General features: G+C 68.9%; 2 protein-coding genes across 7 annotated transcripts in view; one reads left to right on the top strand and one right to left on the bottom strand.

Annotated features, from left to right (window-relative positions):
- Window positions 1–6: 6 nt before the first annotated feature.
- On the top strand, window positions 7–6,140 carry LOC107198927 (rho-related BTB domain-containing protein 2-like). Of its 6 annotated transcripts, XM_015616201.1 has the most exons (9): window positions 7–214; window positions 461–564; window positions 1,902–2,087; window positions 2,456–3,261; window positions 3,650–3,768; window positions 4,024–4,174; window positions 4,383–4,471; window positions 4,564–4,669; window positions 4,749–6,140. In XM_015616201.1, exons 1-9 carry the CDS (start codon window positions 23–25, stop codon window positions 4,916–4,918), a joined length of 1,923 nt encoding a protein of 640 aa, XP_015471687.1. In that variant the 5' UTR covers window positions 7–22; the 3' UTR covers window positions 4,919–6,140. The 6 variants fall into 6 exon arrangements, 4 of the variants coding, with proteins under 4 accessions (XP_015471687.1, XP_033367488.1, XP_033367489.1 ...); XM_033511597.1 differs by lacking the exon at window positions 1,902–2,087; XM_033511598.1 differs by lacking the exon at window positions 461–564 and having other exon boundaries at window positions 100–214.
- Window positions 6,141–6,192: 52 nt separating this feature from the next.
- The window catches only part of WDR54 (WD repeat domain 54), a 5,134-nt gene continuing 1,590 nt past the window's right edge, over window positions 6,193–9,736 (bottom strand). Inside the window, exons 3-10 of the mRNA XM_015616205.3 lie at window positions 9,528–9,590; window positions 9,378–9,444; window positions 8,702–8,758; window positions 8,502–8,629; window positions 7,651–7,751; window positions 7,408–7,570; window positions 7,226–7,300; window positions 6,193–7,108 (exon numbers count right to left, since the gene is read on the bottom strand). Coding sequence (XP_015471691.1) covers window positions 6,977–7,108; window positions 7,226–7,300; window positions 7,408–7,570; window positions 7,651–7,751; window positions 8,502–8,629; window positions 8,702–8,758; window positions 9,378–9,444; window positions 9,528–9,590 — 786 coding nt within the window. The 3' untranslated portion in view covers window positions 6,193–6,976. The remainder of the gene's footprint in view (window positions 7,109–7,225; window positions 7,301–7,407; window positions 7,571–7,650; window positions 7,752–8,501; window positions 8,630–8,701; window positions 8,759–9,377; window positions 9,445–9,527; window positions 9,591–9,736) is intronic.

The following is a 9,736-nucleotide window of genomic DNA, read 5'->3' as shown; positions in this document are numbered from 1 at the left end:
GCCCGGGGCCCCCCGCGCCCCCATGGACCCCGACGTGGACTACGAGCGCCCCAACGTCGAGACCATCAAGTGCGTCGTGGTGGGCGACAACGCGGTGGGCAAGACGCGGCTGATCTGCGCCCGCGCCTGCAACGCCACGCTGAGCCAGTACCGGCTGCTGGCCACACACGTGCCCACCGTGTGGGCCATCGACCAGTACCGCGTTTGCCAGGAGGTGAGGCCGGGGGACACCGCCAGGCACCGCCGGACACCGAGCGGGGGAGCAGCGGGTGGGGCGTTACCGGGGGACACCGGGTACCGGGCATCGCCGGGGCGGGGGGGAGGAACGATAGGGGGTACCGAGCACCGGGGGACGCCCGGTACCGAGAGGGTCACCGAGAGAGTAGCGGGGGCACCCCGGGGTGGTAGCGGTGGCTCCGGGCAGGGCGGTCGGTGATGGTGCCGGTGCCGGTACCGGCAGGTGCTGGAGCGCTCCCGGGATGTGGTGGACGAGGTCAGCGTCTCCCTGCGCCTCTGGGACACCTTCGGGGACCACCACAAGGACCGGCGTTTCGCCTATGGCAGGTGGGACCGCGACCCGCCACCGGAGACCCCACCCCCCCCCACAACCCCCCCGACCCCCGCCACCGGCACCCCCGAGACCCCCGCCCGCCACCCCGGCTCCTGTCACGGGCAGCCCAGTCCCCACCAGCAGCACCCCGACCGCCAGCCCTGCCCATCCCGGGATGCACAGAGCCAGAGGAGCCCCTTGGGCTCCTGCCAGCGCCCGGAGAGCAGCTCTGGCACCCCGAACCCTCGGGGAGGGGCTGGACTGCCCCCATCCCCCTCCGGAGACAGCTCTGGGGGCTCCCTGACCCCAACACTGCACCCCCCAAACCCCCGCCCCGAGCAGGGACCCGGCCGCTCCTCCGGAGCTGTGGGTAGGGGGCGGCTCCAGGGGGGCTCTTGTGGTACGGGAACCCTTCCCGGGGGCTCTGGAAGGGCCCCCCAGACTTCCCGTGGCCCTCCGGTTGTAAACAGCCGGTCCCTGTGGCCGCCGGCACGTCCGGGCTCTTATCGCCGCCGCCCCACGCCAGCACCTCTAATCTCCCCGGGGCACGGCGGGGCCCGCGGGTGGGGAGCCCCCCGGGACTGGGGGGGCTGGGGTGGCGGGGTCCGCGTGGCCCCGGGGCTGGCCGGGGGCCCCCGGAGGGCCGGTGGTGGCTATCTTGGTCTGGGACACGGGCCCGGCTCCAGCGGCGCCTCCCGGTCACGTCCCGTCCCGGCGAGGACTAAAAACAACCCGGGCCCGGGGCCACGCGGCTGCTCCGGGGACTTGGGGGTACTGGCACCCACTCTGTGTCCCCTGGCACCCCCGCCGTGTCCCCTGGCACCCCTCTTGTGTCCCCTGGCACCCCTGCCGTGTCCCCTGGCACCCCCGCCGTGTCCCCTGGCACCCCTCCTGTGTCCCCTGGCACCCCCTGAGCCAGGGCCGGGGACAGCAGGGGACAGCAGGCGTGGTCTGTCCCTGGTGCTGGGGGCTGGCACCCACCCAGCCACCCCCCTGGGACCCCCCCATGGGTGCTCAGGGGCTGGGACCACACGGTGCCGAGCCGAGCTGGGGCAGCCGTGACTTGGCCGACGGTGGTGGCCCGAAGCCAGGTCCCGTCGGGTCCCTCCTGTCCCCTGTCCCTGCCTCTGTCATGGGGCTCCCGGAGGTCACGGCGTTCCCAGAGGGTCGTGTGGCTGCCGGGGATCTGTGGGATTCCCATGGCTGTGGTGCTCCCAGGGGGTGCTGAGGCTCCTGGGGGGGTCCCAGGCAGGGGACGGTGTCCTGGGACTGAGCAGGGCGTGTTTGGGGACACCGAGTGACAGCGGGTGGCACCGGGGCAGCGCTGCCCTCCTCCTCCTCCTCCCCCCAGATCAGACGTGGTGGTGCTGTGCTTCTCTCTGGCGAACCCCAACTCGCTGAGGCACGTGAAGACCATGTGGTACCCCGAGATCAAGCACTTCTGTCCCCGCACCCCCATTGTGCTGGTGGGCTGCCAGCTGGACCTGCGCTACGCCGACCTGGACGCCGTCAACCGCGCGCGCCGGCCGCTGGCCAAGTGAGCCCCCAGAGTGTCACCCCCCAGCCCCACGGTGACAGGGACACCCCAGTGTGTCACCACCAGTCCCATTAAAATGGGGACCCCCAGTTTTGCCACCACCAGGTCGTCACCTCATGTCCCCCCTGACCCCGCAGTATGGGGTCCCCTTGTGGGTCAGGGTCTTCTGGCAGCACTTGTGGGGTAAAACCTCTGCCCTGTTCAGCACTCCTGGGCTTGGGTCTCCTCTCCAGGCCCCCCTGGCACCCCCACGATAAGGAGGGGCCACCCTCCCATCACCCCCTGTGCTGGGGATGAGACCTCCCAGCATCCTTGGAACGAGCCCTGGACACCCTCCTCATCCCCCCGCCCTGTCCATGCCCCTCCAGGCCCATCAAGCCCTCGGACATCCTGCCGCCGGAGCGGGGCCACGAGGTGGCCCAGGAGCTGGGGGTGCCGTACTACGAGACCAGCGTGGTGGCGCAGTTCGGGGTCAAGGACGTGTTTGACAACGCCATCCGCGCCGCGCTCATGTCCCGCCGCCACCTGCAGTTCTGGAAGTCCCACCTGCGCAAGATGCAGCGCCCGCTGCTGCAGGCGCCTTTCCTGCCCCCCAAACCTCCCCCGCCCCTCATCCAGGTGCCCGATGCTCCCCCCGGCCTCGGGGGGGGCCCGGCCGCGCTGTTCCGAGCCCCGCTCTGCGCCGACGTCGTCTTCCAGCTGCAGGGCGGCCACCGCGTCTTCGCGCACCGCGTCTACCTGGCCACCGCCTGCTCCCGCTTCTACGACCTCTTCACGCTGGAGGGGCCGCCCGAGACCCTCAGCGAAGGGGACGGGGGGACCCGTGACTTGTCATCGTGGGGCCGCGGCTTCCTGAGCCTGCGCTGGGAGCTGGTGGCCGACCCGGTGGCGGGGCGGGAGCGGCGGATGGTGGTGGTGGCCATGGATGGCGGCGTGCGGCCGGAGCCGCTCCGCGCCGTGCTGGAATATTTGTACACGGGGAAGCTGGAGCGGCCCCACGGTGACCTGCGGCAGGTGGGAGCCGTGGCCGAGCTGCTGGAGGTGTTCGACCTGCGCATGATGGTGGCCAACGAGCTCAACCAGGAGAGCTTCATGAACCAGGAGATCACCAAGGCCTTCCACGTGCGCCGCGCCAACCGCGTCAAGGAGTGCCTGGCCAAGGGAGTCTTCGCAGGTAGAGGGGGTGGGGATGGGGGGCTGTGGGGACGGGAGGGTCACCGCTGTCCCCTCCAGATGTGTCCCCTTCTCCTCGTGCTAGTGTGGGCTATGGTCACCCTGAGCCACTCCCACCACTGAGGTTTTTGGGGTCCTGGAGCCCCTGTGCCGCCGTGGAGGTGCTGCTGGGGTCCAGTGGCAGTTCTGGGCTGTGGTGGCCGAGGGCTGCTTGTCCCTAAGGTGTGGCTGTCCCCATGGAAGGGCCATCCAAGGGATTCTTGTCCTCATGGCAGTGGCGGTCCCTGCTCTGCTCTGCGGTGTCCCAGGGGTGGCTGGCCCAGGGCTGAGGGGGACAAGGGATGTCTGAGGGGTGGCTGTCCCCTCCCTGAGCTGTCCCCTGTCCCCAGACGTGGTGTTCCGCGTGGATGACGGGGCGGTGCCGGCTCACAAACCGCTGCTGATCGCTGGCTGCGACTGGATGAGGGCCATGTTCCGGGGGGGATTCCGTGAGAGCTACGCTGACGAGGTGGGGTCAGGAGGGAACCTGTGGCTCTGTGGGGCAGGGTGGGCATCGTTGGTTGGGCTCGGGGGGCTGCTCAGACCCCCTGGACACGCATTTCCTACTTCCCTCTTGCAGGGAGAAAGCGAGGAGCTGTGCTGGGAGGGCGGTGCTGGGTTGTGGGGTTGTTGCGGGGCTGGAGGTGCTGGAGGGTCCCCCATTCCCCCATTCCCCTTTGGGGGTGGCTCTGAGCTCCCCCCAAACCCCTCCTGGATCCCACAGGTGTCCCTGCCCGGCACCAACTGCGCCTGCCTCCGCGCCGTCCTCGACTTCCTCTACACGGGGGTGTTCACCCCGACGCCCGAGCTGGACGCCATGGAGCTGCTGATCCTCACGGACCGGCTGTGCCTGCCGCGGCTGCAGGCGCTCACCGGTGAGACCCCCGCGCGCCCCCCCTGACGTCAGCCGCCAATACCCCGCTGCCGCCGCCGCGGGGACCCATCGATCGTCCCCGTGTGTCATTCCCTGTCCTTGTGTAAGCGCTGGGGAGGGGGGGCCCGGCTGGCCCCGGGGAAAGAGGGGGGCACGTCGCCGGTGTGCGACCCCCCCGTCCCCAGCCCCCCATTTCCCCCCTCTGCCAGAGCAATACGCCGTGGACGAGCTGCTGCGAGCCTTCGTGCAGCGCGTGGAGATCGATGAGCAGGTCATCATCTACCTGGAGATGACGCAGGTACGGGGGGGGCTGCAGGGCACCGAGACCCCCCCGGGAGGGGAGCACAGGCTCTGAGGTGATGGGGTGACCCCCCCAAAACCTCCCTGCAGTTCCACAACGCCCGGCAGCTGGCCGCCTGGTGCCTGCACTACATCTGCACCAACTACAACCGCGTGTGCCGCCGCTTCCCCCGCGAGATGAAGTTCATGTCCCCAGGTACGGGGGGTTGGCCGCGGGGCGGGGGGCGCGGGGAGGGGGTCCCCGCCCTGCCCTGAGCCCCGGGGTGTCCCCGCAGAGAACCAGGCGCACTTTGAGCGGCACCGCTGGCCCCCGGTGTGGTACCTGAAGGAGGAGGATCTGTACCTGCGCTCCAAGAAGGAGCGGGAGCGCGAGGAGCAGCTGCAGCGCAAGCAGCACCCCCGCAGCAAGTGGTGCTTCTGGCGGCCCTCGCCCCCCGTGTCCTGAGCGGGGGGCTCGGGGAAGGGACCCCCGCGTGGGGCTGGGGGGGCTCGGGAGGGCTGGGAGCCCCTGAGCTGAGCAGAGGGGGTTCAGCCCCGGGGTTCCCCCATGGGGCTGGGGATCCCTGTGTTGAATGGGGGGCTCGGGGCTGGGGGGCTCGGCTGGGCTGGGGGTCCCTGTGTGGAGTGAGGGGGCCTGGGGCTGTTCTAAAGGGCTGGGGGTCTCAGCTGGGCTGAAGGTCCCTGTGTGGAGTGGGGGGCTTGGGCCCAGGGCTCCCATGCAGGGCTCAGGCTCAGGACCCCCACCCTCAGCTCCAGGGATCCCACACTGGACAGAGGGGCTGGACCCTGGGACCCCCACCCTGGCTGGGGGGGCTGTGCCCAGGGGTCCCCCCATGCTGAGCCAGGGAGCTCAGCCCCAGGACCCCCACCCTGGGCTGTGGCTCTCAGACCTGGGACCCCCCCCCCCACCACTGAGCCAAGGGCTTGGCCGGGGTGGGGGTCCCCCAAGGGCTTGTTTACCCCCCCACCCCGGCTGTTTACAGGCTCTGCTGGGTCGCAGCCCCCCGGTCCCACCGTGCCTTTCCCCGGCGGGGGGGGCCGTGCTGAGCCCCCTCCCCCCGGCAGGGCCCCCCCGCCCCGGCCAACGCTGGTGCTACCTCTGACCGAGCAGTATTTGGGGCTGGGGGTGCGCAGGGAGCGGGGGCTCTGCCGCTCCCCCTCTCTTTTCTGGGGGGTCCCCACCCCCATAAGGGCTCTCTGGTGCTGTATTTCCTCCCCCCGTGGGGTGGGGGGGGCCAAGCTGTGAGCAGGGCGGGCTGGGGGGGAGGGGGTGGGCGTGGGGAGGGGGTCCCTGGGTGCTTGTGTGGCTACGAGAGCCCCCGGCTCATCTCCGTGCCTTGGACGGGCCCCCCGGCCCCGGGCTGTGTCCTGGGGGGGATCATTGTCCTTGTCCCTGTCCCGGGGAGGGGAACATTGTCCCTGTCCCGGTCCCGGGGGGATCATTGTCCTTGTCCCTGTCCCTGGTTGGGATCATTGTCCCTGTCCCCGGGCTGTGTCCCCACCCCGGAGAAAAGGGGGGTGGGCACTGTCCCGACCCCCGGGCTGAACTGCACAACCGTTTTTACACTTTTTTACCCCAGGAGCACAGCGGCCCCACCCCCGGCCTTGGGGCTCCCCCCACCTCAGCAGCGGCTGTTTTAACCTTTAATAAAGCTTTTTTTAACAGAGCCCGACTCTGCTGTGCCCTCCCCCCCAGGAAGGAGTGAAATGAGGGGGGGATTCACTGGGGTGTGTTTATTGGGGGGGTACAGAGCACAGGGGGGGTGGGGACCTGACCCATGCGCTGGGGGGGACACGAGCGGGACATAAAGGGAGGGGGGTCATTTTTGGATCCCCCATTCCCCTCTCCCGGCCTTGCAGGGCCCTGGGAGCAGGGCCTGGGGTCACCTCAGCTCCCACGGGGGGTTCAGGGGGGCTGGAGGGGTCCTGGGGTGTCCCTGGGGTCCTGCTGCAGCTGCTGCTGCTGTTTCCAGCCCCGGAGCACAGCTGGGGCCTCCAACATCTGGCCAGTGGCCATGGGACTGCAGCATCCCAGGGGGATTTGGGGCACTGTGGGGGGTTGGGATGCAGGATCCCCCCCAGGTTCCCCGTGTTCCCCTGGCCTCTCTCCCCGCTTTTCTCCCTCCCCGGTAGCCGTGGCCGGCGGGTGCTGCACCCTGGGACGCTGGGCTGGGCTCGGGGCTCTCCCGGCCGGAGCAGCAGGTAGCACAGGTTTCCCGGGATCCTCCCGTCTCGGCCGGGTCTGTTCCCAGCCACGCCACCCTCCGGGAAGGGTGGGAATCCACGGGAGGATCCCGGAGCCTGGGAGAGCCACGGGAGGATCCCGGGGAGCAGCTCCCAGCCCTCGGGAGGGCTTTGGGCAGGGCGGGGAGGATCCTGGCTGGGCTCCCCCCACACATCCCCACGGAGCTGCCGAGGGGTCTGTGCTCACCCCTCAGCCACGGCCGCGCTGCCGGAGCGTCCCGGCGTTCCCGGTGTTCCCGACATTCCCGGTGTTCCCGGCTCAGGCCGGGCCGTAGCAGAGGATCTCGCTCAGGTCGTAGCCGGTGACAGCGAAGGTGTCCCCGGCGGGGTCACAGAAGCGGGCGCCACAAACCTGCGTGTCCGTCACGCACTCGGCGTGGCAGTGCTGGATCTGCGGCGGGAACGGATCCACAGGCAATCCCAACATTTCCACAGCAGCTCCATGGCCCAGATTCCAGGTCCCCATGGAGCTCCAAGCGCCACGTCCGTGCCCCAGGCCTGGACTCACCTCGATGTCATCGGTGTCCGGGTTCCTGCTGAGCTTCCAGACGTGGACAAAGGAATCCTCTGCACCCGACAGCAGCTGCGAGGGGAGCGGAGGGGACACCACGGAGGTGGCGGTGCCATGGGGCAGGATGGGACACTGGGGTGGCACTCCAGCTTGGGATGCCAGCTGTGACCCCCCCGTACCTTGCCGGTGAGCGGTGCCAGGTCGAGCGCGTAGATCCAGCGGGCGTGGGCGTTCACCTGGGCGCGGATCCGCCCCGACCCCGCTTCCCACAGCCGGATCTGCCCGTTCCCGTAGCCCGCGGCCACCGTCCCGTTCCACAGCACCACCGAGGAGCAGCTGGAGCTGCACACACGGCCACGTGTCACCACCCCTAGGGTGTCCCTCCCTCGTGTCCCACACCCTGCGGGAGCCCCGGGGCTCACCCAGATCCCGGGATCTTCCCGAGCAGGGTGAACTCCTCCCCGCTGCTCCAGAGGCAGAGGGTCCCGGAGTCATCGGCTGTCACCAGGTCCCCAGCCCCGTCCTGTGGGGAGAGACGGCTCAGGGACAGCGGGCAGTGTCCCCAGCTCTGGGATGGCACCAGGACAAGCTGGAACAGCTCCTGAAGTGCTGGCGGATCCCGGCGGGAGCGGGGCTCCGTTGGAACTCGTCCGTATTTGCCCACGCTGCCACGCCGAGGGTGGATTTCCTCCTCCGTGAGGATTCCCGGCTCCTCCCGGCCCTGGGAATGTCCCAGAGCAGCCCTGGGAACTCCCGGAGCAAAGTCCAGGGGGGTGTGTGAGGTGAGGGGACCGGAGGCAGGGGGAGGTGACACAGCGGCTCCGTGTCCCCACGGTGACACAGGGCTCTGGGGGATGGATTCCTTGGGGATCCCAGAGCAAGGGAAGCTCAGTGACTCATCAGGGAAAGTGCTGAGTGGGAGGAAACAACGGCTGGGGAGTCTGCAGGGACCTGCCCTGTGAGCTTCCAGTGCCTAAAGAGGTTCCAGGAGAGATGGGAGGAACTTGGGACAAAGGATGGAGTGACAGGACACGGGGAATGGCTTCCCACTGGAAAAGGGGAGATTTGGGTGGGATTTTGGGAAGGAATCCTTCCCTGTGAGGGTGGGGAGGCCCTGGCACAGGCTGCCCAGAGAAGCTGCCCCTGGATCCCTGGAAGTGCCCAAAGCCAGGCTGGAGGGGGCTTGGAGCAACCTGGGATGGTGGAAAATGTCCCTGTCCATGGCAGGGAGTGGGAGTGAGGAGATTTAGGGTCTCCCACCCTCCCCCCATACCGGGGCCTGGCCCTGCTCGGCCGCGATGTCGGTGATAGGATCCCGGTGCTGCTCCAGGACCTCGCTCAGCGTCACGTTGGTCCCTTTTGGGGGGATGTCAAACACCAGCACGGCCCCAAAGGATGTCCCTGTGGGGTCAGGGGGGTCAGCAGGGCCGGGCCAGCCCGGGACCACCACCCTCGCCACAGCCCCGGGCTCACCCACGCAGATGAAGCGGCCGCCGGCCGCGGCGATGCCTCGGGCGAACACAGAATGTGCTGGAAGGGAACGGGTTTGTGTCACTCACGGGCAGGGACCCATCTCTGTGGCAGGAATTGGGGGTCACACCCCAATCCTGGCACGGGTTTGGGCTTGTCATGAGATACTGAGGTGGTGGTGTCCAGGGAATGGAGCTGGGAAGGGGCTGGAGAACCAGGAGAGGCTGAGGGAGATGGGAAAGGATCTGGAGCAGCAGGAAAAACTGAGGGAGCTGGGAAGGGTCTGGAGCCCCCGGAGCTGCTGAGGGAGCTGAGAAGGGGCTGGAGCTCCAGGAGAGGCTGAGGGAGCTGGGAAGGGTCTGGAGCAGCCGGAAAATCTGAGGGAGGTGGGAAGGGGCTGGAGAACCAGGAAAAGCTGGGAAAGGGGCTCAGCCTGGAAAAAACGAGGCTCAGGGGGCCCTTGTGGCTCTGCACAACTCCCTGCCAGGAGGGGAACAGGGACAGGATGACAGGGAACGACCCCAAGCTGTGCCAGGAGAGGTTTAGTTGGATACTGGGAAAATTCCTTCCTGGAAAAGGCTGGAATTTCCACCCTGGCAGGGGTGGGGTCCCCATTTCTGGGAGGATTTCCCAGCACTGCGGTGTCTGGGCAGAGCTGGGGGGTCTCGGGGGGATTCACCTGCCGGCTGCTCCGGGACGTCCAGCGCATGCCAGAACACCATGGTGGAGCCGTCAGCCTCGTACACCTGCCAGGGAGGGACGGGCTAGGACAGCCTGGGGGGGACAGGGGGACCCCCCAGGAGCCCCTCAATCCCCCCCCAGGGCTCACCTGGACCCCACGCTGGGACGTGAGCACCAGCAGCACCCGTGACGGGAGCTCACACCACACGGCCTGCGAGGGACGGAGAGGGGAACGCTGCAGCACCCCCAAAACCTCCCTCCAATCCAGCCTGCCATGCTGCCTCTCCTGGAGCGCCCCCAAAACCCCGTCCTGGAGCCCCCAAACTCTCCTCCTGCAACAGGAGCTCACAAAACCCC

The sequence above is a fragment of the Parus major genome, unplaced genomic scaffold (assembly GCF_001522545.3).
Source record: "Parus major isolate Abel unplaced genomic scaffold, Parus_major1.1 Scaffold372, whole genome shotgun sequence".
NCBI lineage: Eukaryota > Metazoa > Chordata > Aves > Passeriformes > Paridae > Parus > Parus major.
The sequence above is the reverse complement of the archived record's forward strand: the minus strand, read 5'-3'. Positions and strand labels throughout refer to the sequence as shown.

Excerpts from the sequence above, each read along its gene's own strand:
- LOC107198927 (XM_015616201.1), top strand. The coding sequence starts at position 23 with ATGGACCCCGACGTGGACTACGAGCGCCCCAACGTCGAGACCATCAAG. Across the intron at positions 215-460 it reads AGTACCGCGTTTGCCAGGAG|GTGCTGGAGCGCTCCCGGGA; the intron begins GTGAGGCCGGGG and ends CGGTACCGGCAG. Across the intron at positions 3,262-3,649 it reads GGCCAAGGGAGTCTTCGCAG|ACGTGGTGTTCCGCGTGGAT; the intron begins GTAGAGGGGGTG and ends CCCTGTCCCCAG.